Source organism: Coccinella septempunctata, chromosome 9 (assembly GCF_907165205.1).
Source record: "Coccinella septempunctata chromosome 9, icCocSept1.1, whole genome shotgun sequence".
NCBI classification, from domain to species: domain Eukaryota; kingdom Metazoa; phylum Arthropoda; class Insecta; order Coleoptera; family Coccinellidae; genus Coccinella; species Coccinella septempunctata.
The window spans coordinates 19,822,221-19,839,242 of NC_058197.1; the positions used below are offsets into that span (position 1 = coordinate 19,822,221).

The 17,022-nt window shown below is 45.9% G+C and overlaps 2 protein-coding genes across 5 annotated transcripts in view; one reads left to right on the forward strand and one right to left on the reverse strand.

Moving 5' to 3' along the window:
* Positions 1–17,022, forward strand: part of LOC123320324 — a 376,599-nt gene that overhangs the window by 108,842 nt on the left and 250,735 nt on the right. The window lies entirely within an intron of this gene.
* The window catches only part of LOC123320291 (Krueppel-like factor 7), a 44,434-nt gene that overhangs the window by 4,591 nt on the left and 22,821 nt on the right, over positions 1–17,022 (reverse strand). For all 3 annotated transcript variants that reach the window (XM_044907579.1, XM_044907581.1, XM_044907580.1), the window contains exon 4: positions 16,275–16,407. In XM_044907579.1, coding sequence (XP_044763514.1) covers positions 16,275–16,407 — 133 coding nt within the window. The remainder of the gene's footprint in view (positions 1–16,274; positions 16,408–17,022) is intronic.

Here is a 17,022-nt window from a genome sequence, read left to right on the forward strand (position 1 = left end):
TTTTCACCTGAACGTTCCCGAGGATCCATTGTTGTTCGAAGGCACAATTGTCGGCATCAATTAACGAACGCATAGATGAATCAGCCGAATTGACATTCATCCAATGGAATTGTCGATAAGGAAGACAATGGGTGATTTCTGCCTGCAGAATGCGGGATCATCGATTCAGCAAGACCGAAGACAATTGTTTACGGTGCTTTATCTGCTCTTTCGAACAAATTATCGAATTCACTGAGAGCGCCCGAGTTATATCTCCGAGTAGATCGGGTAATGATTCTTTTTCACATTTTCAGAGTCCAGATTGTTTGAAATGTTTGAAATTCGCTCCAAAACCTTGCATATTCCCAAAGGTCATATTGACGAAAGAGACGTCCGATATCCGTCTGTTCCGTCTTTTTTTTCGGTCCGCATCTACGTTCACCGTCATACTCGATTTGCCTACTTATTACTCGAAATTATTAATCCATTAACCACTTAAGATAATTAGCTAATGCTTCCTCGTTAGTGGTTCTTTCGCCGTTCACAGTTTGCGGCCGCTCAGATTTCACTCGGATCTCTATTATCTTTCGAAACCCGCTGGCGCAATCCACAAGGTCACCGGGGTTACGTAACTAGGACTATTCCGCCTTCTCGGATCCGACCGCGTTAAAATCGGACGATATCGGGACTGTTGAGAACCGTTGGGACGGGATATTGCGGTTTGGCATCTTGCTGCACCTTCAGTCAAGTCTGAAGACACTAAGAACCTCCAATTTCCTTCCTCTTTGGAAGGAGGCACCTATTTTACAGCAGTAGGAGATCTGTAATGACCGGGTAAACAAGGCTCAAAAGGTTTTGTGATCCCTGTTCAGTATTTGTCGACATAGATGCATAGATCTATTGGGAAATAGATACTTCACATTCAAAATCACTGAGATCTCTCTACAAATCAAGGGAAGAACCTCCACCTCTGGTTTCCTGTCGCCTAATGACTCTAGCAGCAACAGACGAATGCAGATTCTGTGATGAATCTCCAGAACTCCTGGTGACCAGCTAGCCAAAGCAAAAGATGCTCCGGACGAGAAGATTCACGAGAAGAGCTGTAGACGACATAGGGGCATAAATAACTGATGGAGGAAAATGGATCTTATGCCACTCTCTCTAAAATTAAGAATCTACAAATCTTCAGCATTATTTTTACCGTGTCGGAAATCAGTAGCACGAAATCTGACATCAATACTCGCGAACGTGGACGTACCCTAATGGATATCCGACAGTGGACGAGATGCAACGGCCAAGGCCGTATTTTATCGATCGTCGTTTTTCGCAGTCTAATTTGCGATCTTCTTCCTGCTTCGGACGTCCAATACAGAGTGCCTGAGACCTTCGAAACTGGAACGTTAGAGATGATTCTGGCCCCCTGGAGAAATCCCTCAAGGTGATCTCTTTCATCTCCGTTCTAACCGGTGCGGTCGACGTCGCGTTTGACATTTATCTTGGTTGACGAAAAAAAAATGAAGAAGCTGTGACTGGTACTGTGACATTTGGTAGGTGGGATACGCCCTCCCGGATCTTGAAAAGACCAGGATACAGTTGCCTTCTAATAGCGAGGGCGACGATATGGATCAGGTTACCGCGTCTACTATGTTGGATTCTGTTCCATGTGAAACCATAATTCAGTTAAAAAACCATTCGAAATACGAATGGTGAGATGATGCCTCGAGATTTGGGGCCAAGAAAATGGCTGTTCGTTCCACGAATTCATAAGGGAATCGGGGACTACAAGTGACTCATCGAAGGCCATCCCAACATGGACCTCTCATCACCGATTGGTCCCAACTTCCGCGAACGAAGATTCCCCTATGGATCTTTCGCCAAAGCACCCTTTGTGAGGTCAAGTCGCAACCTGCTCTCACTTCTAATAGCTCGGTAAACACGCGGAGAATGAGCCGTTGCGTGCACCTTGATTTCGAGATTTAGCAACGTCCCTACTAGAACCTACGATCGGTTCGTAAGCGTAACTTCAGAGAACGTCAACCTTGATCGACGACGCGGTGAATGATATGCATCCTTGTCGCGAAACGTGGGAAACTGGAGTAAATTCGCGAAGATCCTCGTCGTGCCTTGCGATTGCGAACGTCGAATTTCGAAACGAAGATCTGCATCTGTCCATTCTACACCCGACCGTTCGAAGGTTACATACGGGACGTATCTCGATAACAGAAACAGTTATCAATGAGGAGAAGATCTATTAAAAACGCCGAACGAGACAGAACAAGTAGAGAGTATAAAACGACTGGAGAATAGTGTCTCTGATGTTCAAAACTTTGCCACATGCTCCCGAGAATTTGTTCCTTGATATGAAGGAGCTTAGGATATCCAAAGAAACATGAAGCCCATCCATTAACCTAGTTGGTCAACAGTTCAATAGATTCGTTGCATCTGGGCGTATTGGTGACAGTATAATTCGAATTGGAAGGGCCCTATTAGGAGCTTTATAGATTGGTACGCCATCTATCGTCCGATAGATCAACGCGCGCCGTAGATCCCTGTTTTAATGAGTGTGAGTGCCCCGGTAGAAAGACGCCGCTAATCTCTTTTGACGTGGGCGTCAGCAATTTCCAGTAATTGGCCTGAATTTCCCTCAAATGATTCTTCTACGGATTTAATCGCGAGCGGTACATGAATGGGTTAATTTATTACTTTTTCCGGCTGCACTACAAAGAGACTTGGTGTTCATTGGGATTGTCTCGATCATAAGCAAGTATAGGCGTTCAAAGAAGAGTGTAATCCGTGGGTCATTCAGGAAATATGACGGAAAGTCACAGGCACAATTAGCGTTACGACCGGTCGCTCAGCACAATCGCAATTTATCTTATTGGGGAATCGCGGAATGTGTACGAACGTGTGTTTGTATATACGCGGTTAGGAAACGTTGTTTCTTCACGCACGATAGGTTCCGTCCATGGCGAAACGGATGGGCACTTCCAATGGGAATAAAGATCCTTTCACGATGAAAAGGATCTGTATCGAATTTTCAAACGTCGCAACGCGAAGAACACTTTCGAAACTATCCATGATCTGTCCCAGCAAGGAAGGGGAGTTGATGGGACCGTTTTGAGGTATATGGGAACGCCTCTACGACCGTCATATCCGTTTTAATTACGCTCGGCGAACGCGTAAACGCGTAAATAAGATCACGACTCCTCGTGAACGATCGCGGCCAAAAAAAATTCGAAATGTCGAACATGGGAACGCTTTTTTTCCGCACTTTCTTAACCGCGCTCCCGGCCAATTATTCACATGCATTAAAAGCGAGGATCGTGATCGCGTAATGTGGGAAAAGGCATCATGGTTAATGTGCCTCACCATCGTGCGGAGATCGGTTCACGAATCTATCGATACGTCATGTTTATATAGGCCGAGAGCTGTATCTGGGAGAATGCGGGGTTCACAGGGGCCTATTCTTGGTCCAGGGGATTCTTTACGAGCCCAGTCCATTCAGTTTAGGAGTCAGGAAGGAGGAGAACACTTCAAGATACTGAAGTTTGAGATACGTCCAATTGATGCAACTTCAGAGCAGTTTATGGCTATAGACATCAGCAGAAACTTCTGTATCTGGAAGGTCATTAGTTTCATAAGAGAATAGTAGCTGGAATGATCCATTTGAATAGCTCTTCTCAACGTTCATACGAGAAATTCTGTCTGTGGAACGGTGTATGCAGGTCTCTGTCCATCCTTGATGCTCTCGAAGACCCAAGACTCAGTCAAAAACTCAAAACTACTCGTATGTTTGATGCTCGCTGAAAGCTAGCTTCAAAATCTACAATTCCAGAAATAGTTCAAGACTCCCTAGATAATGAAGACCCACTCATCGAAGAAAACACTGACCATCGTGAAACTTGACCATAAAAGTCACCAAAACTGATCATTAAGATCGAACCATATAACAGTGCGAATCGAATTAGAATACTTGTTTCTCGTAGAAACATTTACGAATTCTAGAAATCCAATTGGAAGTAGTGGCCTGTTTTCAATACGCATCCTCTAAGAACGTCTGCGAGTATCTTCGACGATTCATGAGTCATGATGCCTCCTAACGCGGAACGAAAGAATGCCAGGTGGGGTCAGGGGTCAGTCGTACCAACTCATTTACGTGATTAGCTCTCCGGGTTATTTGAAAACTTATTCACGTTGTTTTGAAAGCGCCAATTACCCCTGCCTTCGCCCGAGTCATCTTCGTACCCAATGATACATTCTCTTCGAATTCGGGCGGGTTCTTTACGACTAATTAAATGACCATTGAGGTCAGTTCTGGCGTTTAAAAGCGATACGTTCCGTCGAAGTTTCAGTGCCACAATTCGACGCGGTATAGTCCGAGCAATATCTCTAATGGAGATACTTCCCACAAGGGCAACTCTTCGTTATTTCTTGGAAATATCAGTTTGATGCACGAGAGGGAGACAACACCACTGAAATGTTATATTAGGAATCTTTGAGAGCTCCCCTGATCGATAATTCGATTTTAATTGGAGGCAATAAATTTTTAAAGGCCCGATAAGATCGCTCTTGATCGGTGTGAAAACATCTCGAGTGGTTTCTCAACAAGGCGATGAAGAAGTGTTGAGGATCACACGGATCTGTAGATTTGTTCAACTGATACGTCCGTAATGATTTATAAGTCCACGATGCTACCGATTGTGGTACTTGTTCTGTTGAGGTGGAAATTGGGCTAAGGAACGATGAATGGAATGCGACTTGAAGATTGGTCATGAGCAATCATCTACAACTAATCCGAGCCGTATCATCTCCCTAAGTCGGGAAAAAATCCATCAGCCTTTGATATATCACCTAATGCTTTGGGAGAAACCGAGCCCGATACCTTGATTACTGCTATAAATCACTGGTGAACGAATAAATCAATTAGCCGGTAGAAAGGACTATTTTGCACCGATAACCTTTGAGAATTGGTTCTTGGCGCTAAATGAAAAAACAGTGAATCCGTTTAGAGGAGAGCAGATCTCTCGACAATCTAATTGGCCGAGTGTTAAACGCGATCGCTCTGGTCATTTAAATGGAGATTAGATGGATCGTAATGCATCATCGTTTGTGCTGTGGCGCCAGTGGTTTTATCGATCGTCCGTTGGTAATGTTCATTCTAAGACTTGGGTCATTCTGTTTGCCGGCCAATTTGATCTTCATTTTTCCTCGTATTTCTGCACTGTCATCCAGGAAGTGATCCACTTCCTTTACCCACCCTTACTGGGAGACAATACAGAATTCTACAAACGGCAAGCGTGGTGTCCGTCTACCTGACGATAGGTGGCGCACTCGTTTGTATGGGCCTCGAAAGAACCCCTCCGACTGTATAATATGGGCGTCCCAACTAGCGGACAGTGTCCTTATCTCAATGGTACTCGGTATCATTCGAATATTTTGGCGGGAATTGGAAAGTTTACGAGCCCGTTCCCACCTGTCGAGTTAGCGGGGGTGTGAATCTTGATTTTCTAATCCGCTGCCGCGCGCGCGTTTACCGACGTCGCGCGCTAGCGGCCAGAAGGCGGAACTGGGCGGTTTTCGATGTAAATGTCAACGGGGATTGTTTATCGTCAGGACTGGATTTTATTGGCCATAAAATGCATGTCGAGGTGTAGAGTTATTGCCTTTGGAAAAAAGCGACTATTGAATATTCCTATGTGGCAATTCTAATGTATTTTTAATGTCGATGGGCAGGTTTAATAAGCGACCGCAATCAAACCGCCGATTATTTATTGTCGATAGCGCGGATATTGTCGCTTACAATGTTGTCGTACACCCGCCTACGTGATTGGAACGACTGTTTTAGAAAGGTCCCGCTCGGGTTCGATGGAACCTGAGGCCAGGCGACAAACCGAGGGTTAAATCAGGTTAAGCGGTCGTGTAAACATGGCCAGAGAAGTCGAGCGATTCATGAACGATTAGTCTCCCTTCGGAGGCTGATATTATATAGGGCGGCACAGTTACAGCTCGGCCCATACGAAGCGAACATCCGGAAATCAAGCGCGGCTCAAAAACACGCGCGCAAATATTCGACGATCGGGAGCGAGCGGCCGATATCAGATGTTCGTACGAACGGAATTCGAGGAATGATTCAGGCCGTGTCTGCACGGGCGTAATTCATTGAACGCCGTGAGCTCTACAACCGGGAGCCGACAAAGGAGTGCATACTGCTACGACTCGTTAATTCGCAACGATAGTTGCGAGACAAATTATATCTATTGTCTCTAACAATCACCTCTTAGCTTGATTTATATCCGCAGCGGCGTATTTCGTTCGTTTTTCTAAACCGTAACGCTCTGTCGTGTCGCGGATCGCCAAACGCGAAACCCAAAACGGCCACAAACTATCATTTTCGAATTTAAAGCTATTAATCCTGGTAACGGTTACCATGGTCCCTGTCGCCATGGTTCCTATATGTTTCATAGCAACGGCCTCCGTGGTAACCATTCGGTATCAATGGTAACTTGTCAACCGCAGTATCGGCACAACGAATTATCAGATAACCTTGTGTTTCTGCACATCTTCGATCGTCGAATTGATGAAGAAAGCGCTAATCGCGATGATTATAGGCGACTTTTTGAAATGTACCGATCCCGCGTCATATCTGTTAGCGTCCGTGCCGACAGCGAGGGATCGTCGATTTTTCCGCCCGCCACGATCATTACAGCAATACGGCCGTATCTCATAGAAACGCCGGGAATGAATAATAATTAAAAGATACGCATAGGAGACGCCGACCGCGCTCACGATAAAGGAACGCGTCCTCTGGCGCGAAATGAACGTTATCATGGATAATTTCCGCTGCCGCTTATCGCCTCTCATGTTCACGAAAATGCATGATCAAGTCGGCGGTCATGTTCGTACTGTGCACGAGTCGCCGTTTTCAGCCGCGAAAACACGGGTTGTATCGCGTAGCAGCGTCTCGATTCGGGTTATTTAGGAATATTACGAGACTTATTACGAGGTTGTAACTACGAAAATATAGCCGCGATTACCGTTAACGTAACGAAGGAAACCTTCGCCATGACAACCGTAGCTGCGGATATTTAAAAGATGGTTACCGGGGAAACGGCATTCGATATAATTGTTTTCGTAGCGAAATTGGATACGCTAGAAAAGAGACCGCTATGAAATGACGAAATTATGTGAGAAGGTAAACGAGTAAACGTCGATGAAGAAGTGAAGCTATTGATTAGGTTTCGGTTTAACGACCTTACTTCATTGAATTTCGTGTACAGGGTGTCCAGAATGGATCGATCTTTCTGAAACATCCCACACAAGCTATGACGAATCATTATACCATTTTAAAACCTGCATAAATGGCAGGTTAGCCATTCAGGCTTCCATAGATAATTTTTTCGTAACGAAAGCTTCAACATTGACCAAATGTTGCTAATAACGACAAGAGCTATTGATACGGTTTTCGGCAAATCTGTCTTAGTATTCCATGAAGAATATTTCACCACCAGAAAAATGATATAGTTCTGTTCATTTCTCACTCTGATTGTCAGAAATTTAACTCTGTGTTGAAACAAACAAAATGCCCTGTCGGAGATCCCAAGGTCCCACCTTCTCCCAAATCGCTCGGACGTTCAGCGGCCATTTGCGAAATGTGCGATAGTTCTCTCCATCCGCGAGCCGGGGAGAGTTCAATACCGTGGGAAACGGGCCTAGTCGTGGAGCGACTACCGGAGTTACGCCGCTCCGAGCCAGGCGTAATGGTAGGAAGACACGTTGAATAATGGACCGCGGTCGCATTGTGTCTAACCTCTCGCTAATCTATAAATAATAGGGGAACGGAATAGATTGCCTCGTTCTCGTTGCTTCCCTGTCCGGGAGATGGCCATCGCGAGGTGGCGTTTACTCCTTTTCGTCCATTCCGAGGTAATATGGCCCGATGTTGGGATCACACCGTACCTGCCCTGGGCTATCAGGCGATTGACGTGCTCTTGTGGTCATCCTGGACCAGGCTGTGAGATTGACTCACCAGTTACAGCCTCTTACCTATATACAGTGACTATATACCCCCATGGGGCTAGTACGCCAGCTGTCGTCCGTTAGGGAGAAGTCAAGCGGGATTCTGTAGAACCCTGTAATGTGGATATGAGCGTCGCGGTAGAGACTTGGGGATGGGAAGGCATTCTATATTCAGCCTGGAGGTTGCTTCGTGTAGATTTGGAGTTTTCCACCGACTGGGAGCACTCATGAATGTCCATAATCAATGTAACCTTGTTTTCTCACAATAACTTGTTGTTTTCTGAATCTAAGTGAAGCTGTGCATTTCCAACTCAATTAGTTCATGACTGATGTTTTTTCGATTCATCCAGACAAGCTCCTAAAGTCATTAATGTCGATCAACTGATTGAGATCGTTGAAGGAGGGTCGGATAACTTGGTATCTGAGTGGGCAGCCACGAAAACCGTAACAAATACGGAGGCAACTCCCTTACTACGCACACGTAACCCGCTGTGTTTGTTTTGCAGCGTAGTTTAATCGCCTCTCGAAAGTTCAGATTAGATTCGGTATTTTTGTCGGCCATTATAATGTCGGTCATGCTATATTATCCTATCGTCGTCGACGATACGATAGTGCGATTTGAGTACCGCGGAATGAGATCTTCTCCAGTTACTCGACTAGGGTGTTTTTGCGTCCGTTCATCAACTTTTATGCGCCACAACGTCTTCTGGACCGACTGGATTCAGAGTCACCAGGAAATCGCCAATTAACTGCCCAGTTCACGTCGACATGAATTTGTATCGCCTTTCTTTGTGCTGCTACGAAGGTAAAAAGTATTATCAAGAAATGTCCATTATCAATAGTCGACAACCCGCCCGTTTTTCAACGAGCTCTAATGTCTACGCATACAATACACATTCGAGGGGCCGCCGGCAAGGTTACGTGCGTGCAACTTCGACCTATTGTCGATTGTAACGTAATTCGATCGAATTTTTGCCTTTCGAATGAGGCGTAGGTACACCTCGTTTGAAGTACGAGGGACGGTCGTTATGTTTACGTACTGAGCCACGAGGAGAACACAGCTGTCTCTTCGCTACGCTACGTTGTAGTCAGCTTTGTTCGAAATGAGCACTTCCTCGAGACGAAATTGCTCAATTCAGAATGCTAGCTTGAACCAGGTCCTAGCAGGCGAGAAACATTACTGTCTCAGAGCTCTATGTCCCAGGTTTACCTCCATATCCGTATACGCGGAATTTACAACCTCCCTAATACGACAAGAATCTCCAATGGTTCATTACTGTCGCCGTCTACTCGCGAAAAAAATTTGTATTTATCCGTTTTTCTACTGCCATCGTCTGACAGCCAACTGCCAACTGCGCCCCAGAGAATTCTCTGTTATTCCTATCGGTCATTGGGGACTCGGTGGCAGGATCGTTTGAGGATTTCCCGATCTGATATAAAGTGGTCTACCGACAGGTCTTGACTCCTTTTCGGGAGATAGAAGGCGACGTAGACCATCCTAGGAATTCGAGGAAAATACACTAGAGACCAGTGATGTAAGAGGACGCAGTATTTATGTGGCTGAATTCTATTGTCGTCGACTGGTTGACGTACTGGTCGATATTGTAAGGCCGCTTTGTGGTGATGACCTGGACATTACCGATCTTCGGTGGCACCAAATGAAAGACGGTACGGTGTTCGTACTCATCAGAGTTTTTCAGAATTGTATCGCACCGCGTGATGAACCATGAGGAATCCCTTCCTCGCAAACACCGATATCATACCCGTTCCCCACATGTTTCTCTCGCCGTTCTAACCGACCTTCTCTCCACTCGTACGAACTGTTATTTCCTTATGCGACCAAGAACGAGATGGCCCATCTCGGGCGGTCTACGTGGTTCGTGCGTGCCAGCTTTTACGGCGGTAATTGATTTATATACAGGAGAGTGGCGAGAACCGTGAGATTCGCGTGGATACCTTTTAATATATTAATTTGTTCCGTGCCCTCCTGCACCGGTACGTTGGCTCGGCTATGTGGGAGATGCCGGGTCGACTGCACTTTTAACCGAGGCGTAGATGCGCGTTCCGAGCTTCCACTTTGCCGTAACTGTCCAGAATTCGTTGTTTTTTGGCTGTTCAGAGAAGAAAGTCGGACCAGGAATAGACCCCTGCGGTATACCACGCTATACCCCCCGCAGACCGTCAGAATTTGGGCGATCCCACGACCGACCCTCGTACGTCGCGCCCTAATCCATTCAATTAACATATCATTGTGTTTTTTACGATCTCCTTTCGTTGGATCTCGGCCGAATACGTTTTATCGCATTGTGCGGGTTATTACCGATTTCATTCTATCGATTTGCCCGACGCGTACGTGTCATTAATCAAAAATCAATCAATGTCCGGTCGACGTCAATCTGGCGGCCTTGGCTCGATTGTCGACTAGATAGCAGTCAGTAGCTTGGACGAGATTGGAACGCCTTACTTCTGTCAGATGATTGCCAAGGAATTTCGACGATTTTGTGTAGGGTTGCGGGTGCCTTTTCTTCAGAAAACGAACGTAGGTTCCGTTGGAGGTTGGTGAGAAACTTTCAGAGGGCGTGGAGTCTCTCAACAAGCTTGAAAGCTAGGTGAAGATATGGCGAAAATGTTCTATATCGGTCAGCTTGCAATGTATTCCAAAAATGCTGTTAATATATAAACTATCACAAGGAAATGAAGATGCCTGAAACCTTTCTGGGGTGTTGAAGAATGTACCTACAAGAAAGAGTTTCAGGAGAAGGAAATAACCGAAAGATAATTACTCTGGAGGAATCTTTCGATATTGGGTTTAGCAGAAACTAACGAGTTCATATTATGTGAAGAGGAGGAGGATGAAACTCCTGGTGACAGGCAATGCAAAAGAACTTTCGGACGAGGAACTGTCAGGTAACTGGAGGTACATAGATGTACCGATTCTCGATCGTTAGAGCCGTCCCTGGGACGCGGACTCCCATGGCTCGGGTGGGGCTCTTTCGTCGCCGAAGATGCTGCTCCCAGGGGCGTGCGATAGTTCAAATCGTGACCTCGGCACGACTCCGTGCCCCACAAAATCTACTAGACTGTAGCACCATAACCTTCTCTCGGCCACGTGAGAGAGGAATCTTCTTCTTCGCGGAAAAGGTTATCCCGCTGCGAAGGCATAAAAGGAGCTGTAAATTTCGCGGTTTATCGACGCTTCGTCGGGACGACAAATCGCGATAGTCGAGGTTGGAAGAATGGAGAGTTGTTTACGTATCGACTGCGCGACCTCCCGTTGGTCGACCTGTGAATATGCAGATAGAGAGATTACAGAGATCTCCCCCGGAAAACGGACCATTAGATGAGGTTTAACATTGGACCCTACACTGACCCATGAAGAATACCTAAATTTCCGATACAATCCCTAATTCACGTTCGGATTATATTCGTTGAAATTTCGTAATTAAGAAGTAGAAAAATGGAACAATGAAAATTACTGCGTGTGGCAATAAACCATTTACCTCTTACCTATCGTTAGAATGTACGTAGATATTTCTGTGTGTGTGTGTGTGAGTCTGTGTTTGCCAATAGTTACAGCGTTAGGGAACGAACTGTATCAAGGTCTAGTTAGAACGGTCGCGTTTTCCATATACATAAACGTTCAAATTATTTTTTCAAAAGGATTTTTGTTGTCGCCTTGTATAGACTGATAGACGGGAATAAATTCGCGCTCTCTAAAAGATAATCTAGATCTGATTCAGATCGGGAACTGGACGACCTAGTACCGACGGAACATTTACTGTAGTTCTTGCTTTTCGAAACAGAAAGAAGTGTCATGTACAACTCCAACCTTTGGAAACGAGATTGAGAAGAAAGTCCAAGTTGTGAGACATGAATTCAAACATTTTGTACTCATTTTGAGTGTATAAGAGATTAATGAAACTTGTAAGAAATATCTCAGAAACTGTTGATGGATTGTTCATCACTGGGTACTTTTCATCCAATCCACAACTGAAGAGAATAGAAGAAACAGTCTGGTAAACCAGTCGAAGAAAACTCATCAAGTAACGAAAGAATTATATACAAGGGCTGCTAAGTCTGGAATCAAAGGAAATAGTTATAATTAGCAGAATTTCCAACTAGATCCTCCTGGATTATGACAGGTACACGCCAGATTCTTAACCCGTTTTCACCTACTCGCGGACGTTCCTCAATTCTACGTCTTCAGAGGTAAAAACGACTCTAAGCGGTGCGCTCCAACGAGAGCAGAGACCCTGATTATTCAACGACACGAAACGCCGCCTCCGTAATGGCTTTTTGTCGGGATTTGCTCGAATTATGTTCAATCATCTCCTGAATGGACTTCCGTTCAGACGTTCTGCCGTCATTAGAGGTCGTCGGTGGACTGTTTTGTGTCGCTCCGTTTGAAAAATAGCCGGTAATGACGCTTCCTCTGGTCTCCGTTACTGGAGTCGATCTTTCTGTTCTTTCATCACGCGGGCGGAAAACTCCACAACCGATTTCGACGACACACGGTCGTGAACCTAGCGACGTTTTCGTATTCCACGCCGCAGCTTCCTCATCTACGGATGCGAAACGCCACCTTAATTTAACACGACGTATGCCATCTTCGACCGGTCGAATTGATGGCCGATGCCGGGATCGTGTACGGGTTGCACAAGCGTCTCTGAATCGCGAGACGACCAAAAAAAAAAAGATGACGGAAGAGCGTTTTACATCTGGCGAACACCGTGCCCATGCGTCACGTACGGGTCGTAGCATCCGATGTTATTGTCGCTACGTCGACTCGGCTCGTTCTTCAAGCGGTACGTCGTAATCGGGCTCACGAATCTGCATATTTAAGCTTCTTTCAACGGCACGAGACCAATTGCGAGGTGTCGTCTCGGTTCTGCGAGGACGCTACTTCTGTTCTGCGTCCCTGAGTTATGTGAATCCGAGAGATGATTGTTGTGGGTTTTGTTTATTACCTTCGTACCCGAAAGGAATTGGGAGTTCTCATCGCGTTTGTGCCATTCTCGACTACGCAGACGTTTCTAGAAGGAATGGACGACTATAGAAATCAGTATTAGGTATAATCGAACTCGAATCATCCATAAAAACCCGATCAGAAGCTTGGTCCTTCGAGCCGGATGAAAAACTCGCATTATCCGCGAGATGATTGGAACTAATCAGAAAGCCATCTCCTCACCGACGCGGTCGAGGAAAGAAATAGAGATTAAATCGTCATTTTCGAACGAGTACCATCCTCTGCGATGGTTTCCGCGTGAATCGGTACTTTATAACTTGATCCTAACGGGTTCTGCGTTGAGTGCGGTACGATATCGGATGTGGAAATTTGTTTAGTTGAGGGAATATTGTAATCGAACTGTAGGTACTGGTTTTCGCCGAAGACTTTCGTGTATTTTCGTACCTACGATGGGCTTTTTAGGCTAAGTAATCGATTGTTACAGACGATAAATCGACAGCGATGCGGCTGTATTCCATATAGGTCGGGTTGCGTTCAAACTAATAGACTTTGCGCTTCGTTAAGCGAGTAATATGGGACTAAAACGGCCATTAAGGAAGGAATCTGAGAATGCGACTGTTAACAATGTAGACGTTCTCCGTTGCCTTCCATAGTTGTAGAGACTATGGAGCTACGATGGATTCAGAAGCGTCGGGCGTGTATGAGTAGCTAAAAAGGCTGCACACTGTCGAAAAGAGTGTAGGATCCGTGGAAGCTTTAACGATACGGTCCGTATTCGAAGGTCGCCCGTCATTTTTCGCGTTCCTCGGGCTTTGGATTCATCGCGGCGGCGTTTCCGAGGCTACACGCATAATTGGAGTGACCGTAACCGCGGCGACCGATCGCGATTTCTATGGAAACGAAACGCACGACGCGCACCTTGATTTTAGTTTATGTCCCGCGCGGGAGATTGGCATTGAAGGCAACGGTAATTGTGTAAACGCCGATACAATTAGATAGTAATACCCGACGTAATAAGATCGCCGCCGCGTATCGGCCTGTCTTTGTCCGAGGCGCGCGCGCATACCGCTCGGACATTTCATCGACCGTAATGGTTCTAATGTCCGTTTATTAGCTGCCTCCATAACGAACAATTACCGCGACGTCGTCGTGGTTCTTTTGTTCGGGACCGAGGCGTTCGGTTCTTTTCCTTTTTTCGCGTTCCTACCGCGCGATAATTGAATATCTGCGTACGGATAAGGCGCTTCGCGCTAATTAAAAATGACGTGACTTACCCTTGGGATCGGCCGAACGCCGATTTTATGCGTCCGATACCGGTAATCCCCGTTTCGGGCAATAACGAACGGTACTTAAATATGGAAATATCGGCGGCCACGTTGACCCGCTTCCATCGATACCCGATCGAACGCACCAGGAAGGGCGTACGTATCTCGAAATGCAACGCGAAGGCTTTGAAAAAACCCAACGCTCGCAATAAAGCTCGGAAAATTGATATATGCGAGCGGGACGCCGGTGCAAATGGCGATTAAATTACGAGGCTAATAAATACTCGTTGGAAATTATTTACGACGCCGTACCAAGGCGATATATTAATTTGGCGCACCGCGGCGAGAGTGACAACTTTGCGCCAAGGCACGTCCGGCTTGATAAATCGAGACGATAGATGCTCGCGGGATGCTGCACGTGACGGATGGGTCTTGTCCCAGAGGAACGATGTCTGGTCGCCATGGGAAGGACCATTAAGAGCTCGAATCGGACAATAAATCGTCTGGTATTGGGCGTAGGAAGAGGGACGGACCAAGTTCCGATCCCTGTGGAACCCCATGCTAGAAATCGTAGTAGGGTTAGAACAGCTTTAAGACAGGGTAAATAGTGGCTATTCTTAGTACTGCCCTTTGTCCAGCTGACCCCACTAAGAAAAGTCAACCAACAAATTGAAATTTCTCGACGAGATCGATGTTTATTCCTGACGAAGCGTCCGTCAGTCAATCGTAAACTGTACGATTTACAGCTTCGCGATCCTTAATTATGAGCATCTTCGCGATTGAAAGAGCGAAGTGTTAGACACACTTCGAGGCCTTTCACATAGCTCACCATACGACGTCCCCCACCTCTCGAGGAGATTCCAGCGGAGATAACTAGATGCTAACTGTAAACGCTCCGCTGACGTGGACCAAGGGACGACAAGACGGATGTGTGCATTATGCCTGGATATAATAAACCGAATGAGCCGCCATCTCAATTGCAAATGAGACGGGAACGATGCGCTACAGCGACGTGCACGTAACCACCGGGGAGATTTCCATCGTGTCCATCGCGAGATAACGAAATATCGAGTGAGGGAATCTCGGTTCTCTTCCGGTTTGTCGTGCGAGAGGGATCGCCGCGGGCGGCCGCCGCTTTAGGCGTCGTAGTTGCAACGTCAAAGGGCAAACGGGACGACCCGGGGTCGCCCAAACCGGAGACGTGATCGTAGCGGAGATTTGAAATTGTAATGAGTGACAATTTATGGAACGTCGACCGAAAACGATATATAACTTTCGTAGACCATACGAGTAACCGCTGGCTCATTGGTCAGCGAAATATTCTCGATGTTGTTTTGGTTACGCTTTTTGTTTGTACAAATCGATTTAAATTTTACTTGTCCTAATCATATTTAATCTTGGGTTTCTGTGAAACTACAGCGAAATGTTCTCCACGAGATGCAAAGCTTGGCCAGCTACAGAGAAGGCTGCTCTCAGAGGATTCCGACACGTTCTCCGTCTATAAACGGAAGAATGGGCCAACTTGGATATTGCTATTTAAAGTAACTTTAATTAGTTTATCGGTAGGGATCTATCTGCGAGATAGCCGGTTGATATCGGTTAAGGTTTCAACATTATTGCTCGAAGATCTGTTTGAGATTACGTTCCGAAGTGACAGTGTTTACGTTTGAGCGCAGATGGTCATGTCTGAGGTATACTTCGGGATGGAAATGGGTAGATAATAAGTTATCGTGATGTTAACTCTGTTGTAGTATAAGTTAAAGAAAAAGTCGTGGAAGAATTCATATTACGACATACTGGAATTAAAGAAAAAAAACATACGTGGCACGAGCTCTCAATCGACGCAGGTGTCAAACCAGTAAGAGCTCGCGGAGTCACATTTATATCCCTTATTTATTTGTTCGGTCGTTCTCGAACATGATTAGAGCTACTAGCACGCCAGCGGACTGGACGTATCGTCGAGATATTCCTCTAATTGCCCTCTATCGACCGAACGGACGAGTGCATCTTTTCCATTAGCCTAATGATCCGTCAGATATCGGACTCACCTGGTGGTTGATGTATTTTGGTGGAAGGCGGAGGATTCCTCAACCTCTGCGGAGGAAATTTAGGTACTTGGAGTACTACTGGCGTTTTTACACTGAGATCTACGGGTTCCATCTGAACGGGCGGTCCTTCTGCCTGAAAAAAATCATCGGATATATCAGATAAGGGAATTGTGGTAATCTACATTATATAGATGTTAGCAAATGTTAATTTGACCCCCCTTAAAATATAATGATAATGTCCGACGACGAATGTCGAAGGAAGAATAAGGGTATAAAACCTATGCTCTGTGAACTCTGTGCTCCAATGTTACCTGCTCTCTCTTTGCACAGGCCGAGCACACAATTACTTGAACTACCTTGTCGGGCGGTACGCTGTGTACCTAACCCTTTGTTAGAGCACCTCCACGTGCTAGATAACCGACCGCCATCTTACTTTGTGAATAAAAAGTATCAACCACGTGTTTTATTAAATCTAACATAGATGTATTGCCGGAAGTTGAAAGATCGGACATATCCCAGAATAAGTGTTCGAAGAAGGACTTATCGACCAGGAATTCGTCGAATCCACTATCTGTTTCCTCGTGACCTTTCGAATCCGGCCCAACCCTCGTTTTCTCTACGAAAAATGCGGAAATAATCGGATAATCGTCGAAAAAACGTCGACGACCCGAAGATCCACCCATCAATGAGCGAATACCCATCAAACCGCCGGCAGCGATTTCTATATATAAACGCGGCGTAAAGGCAG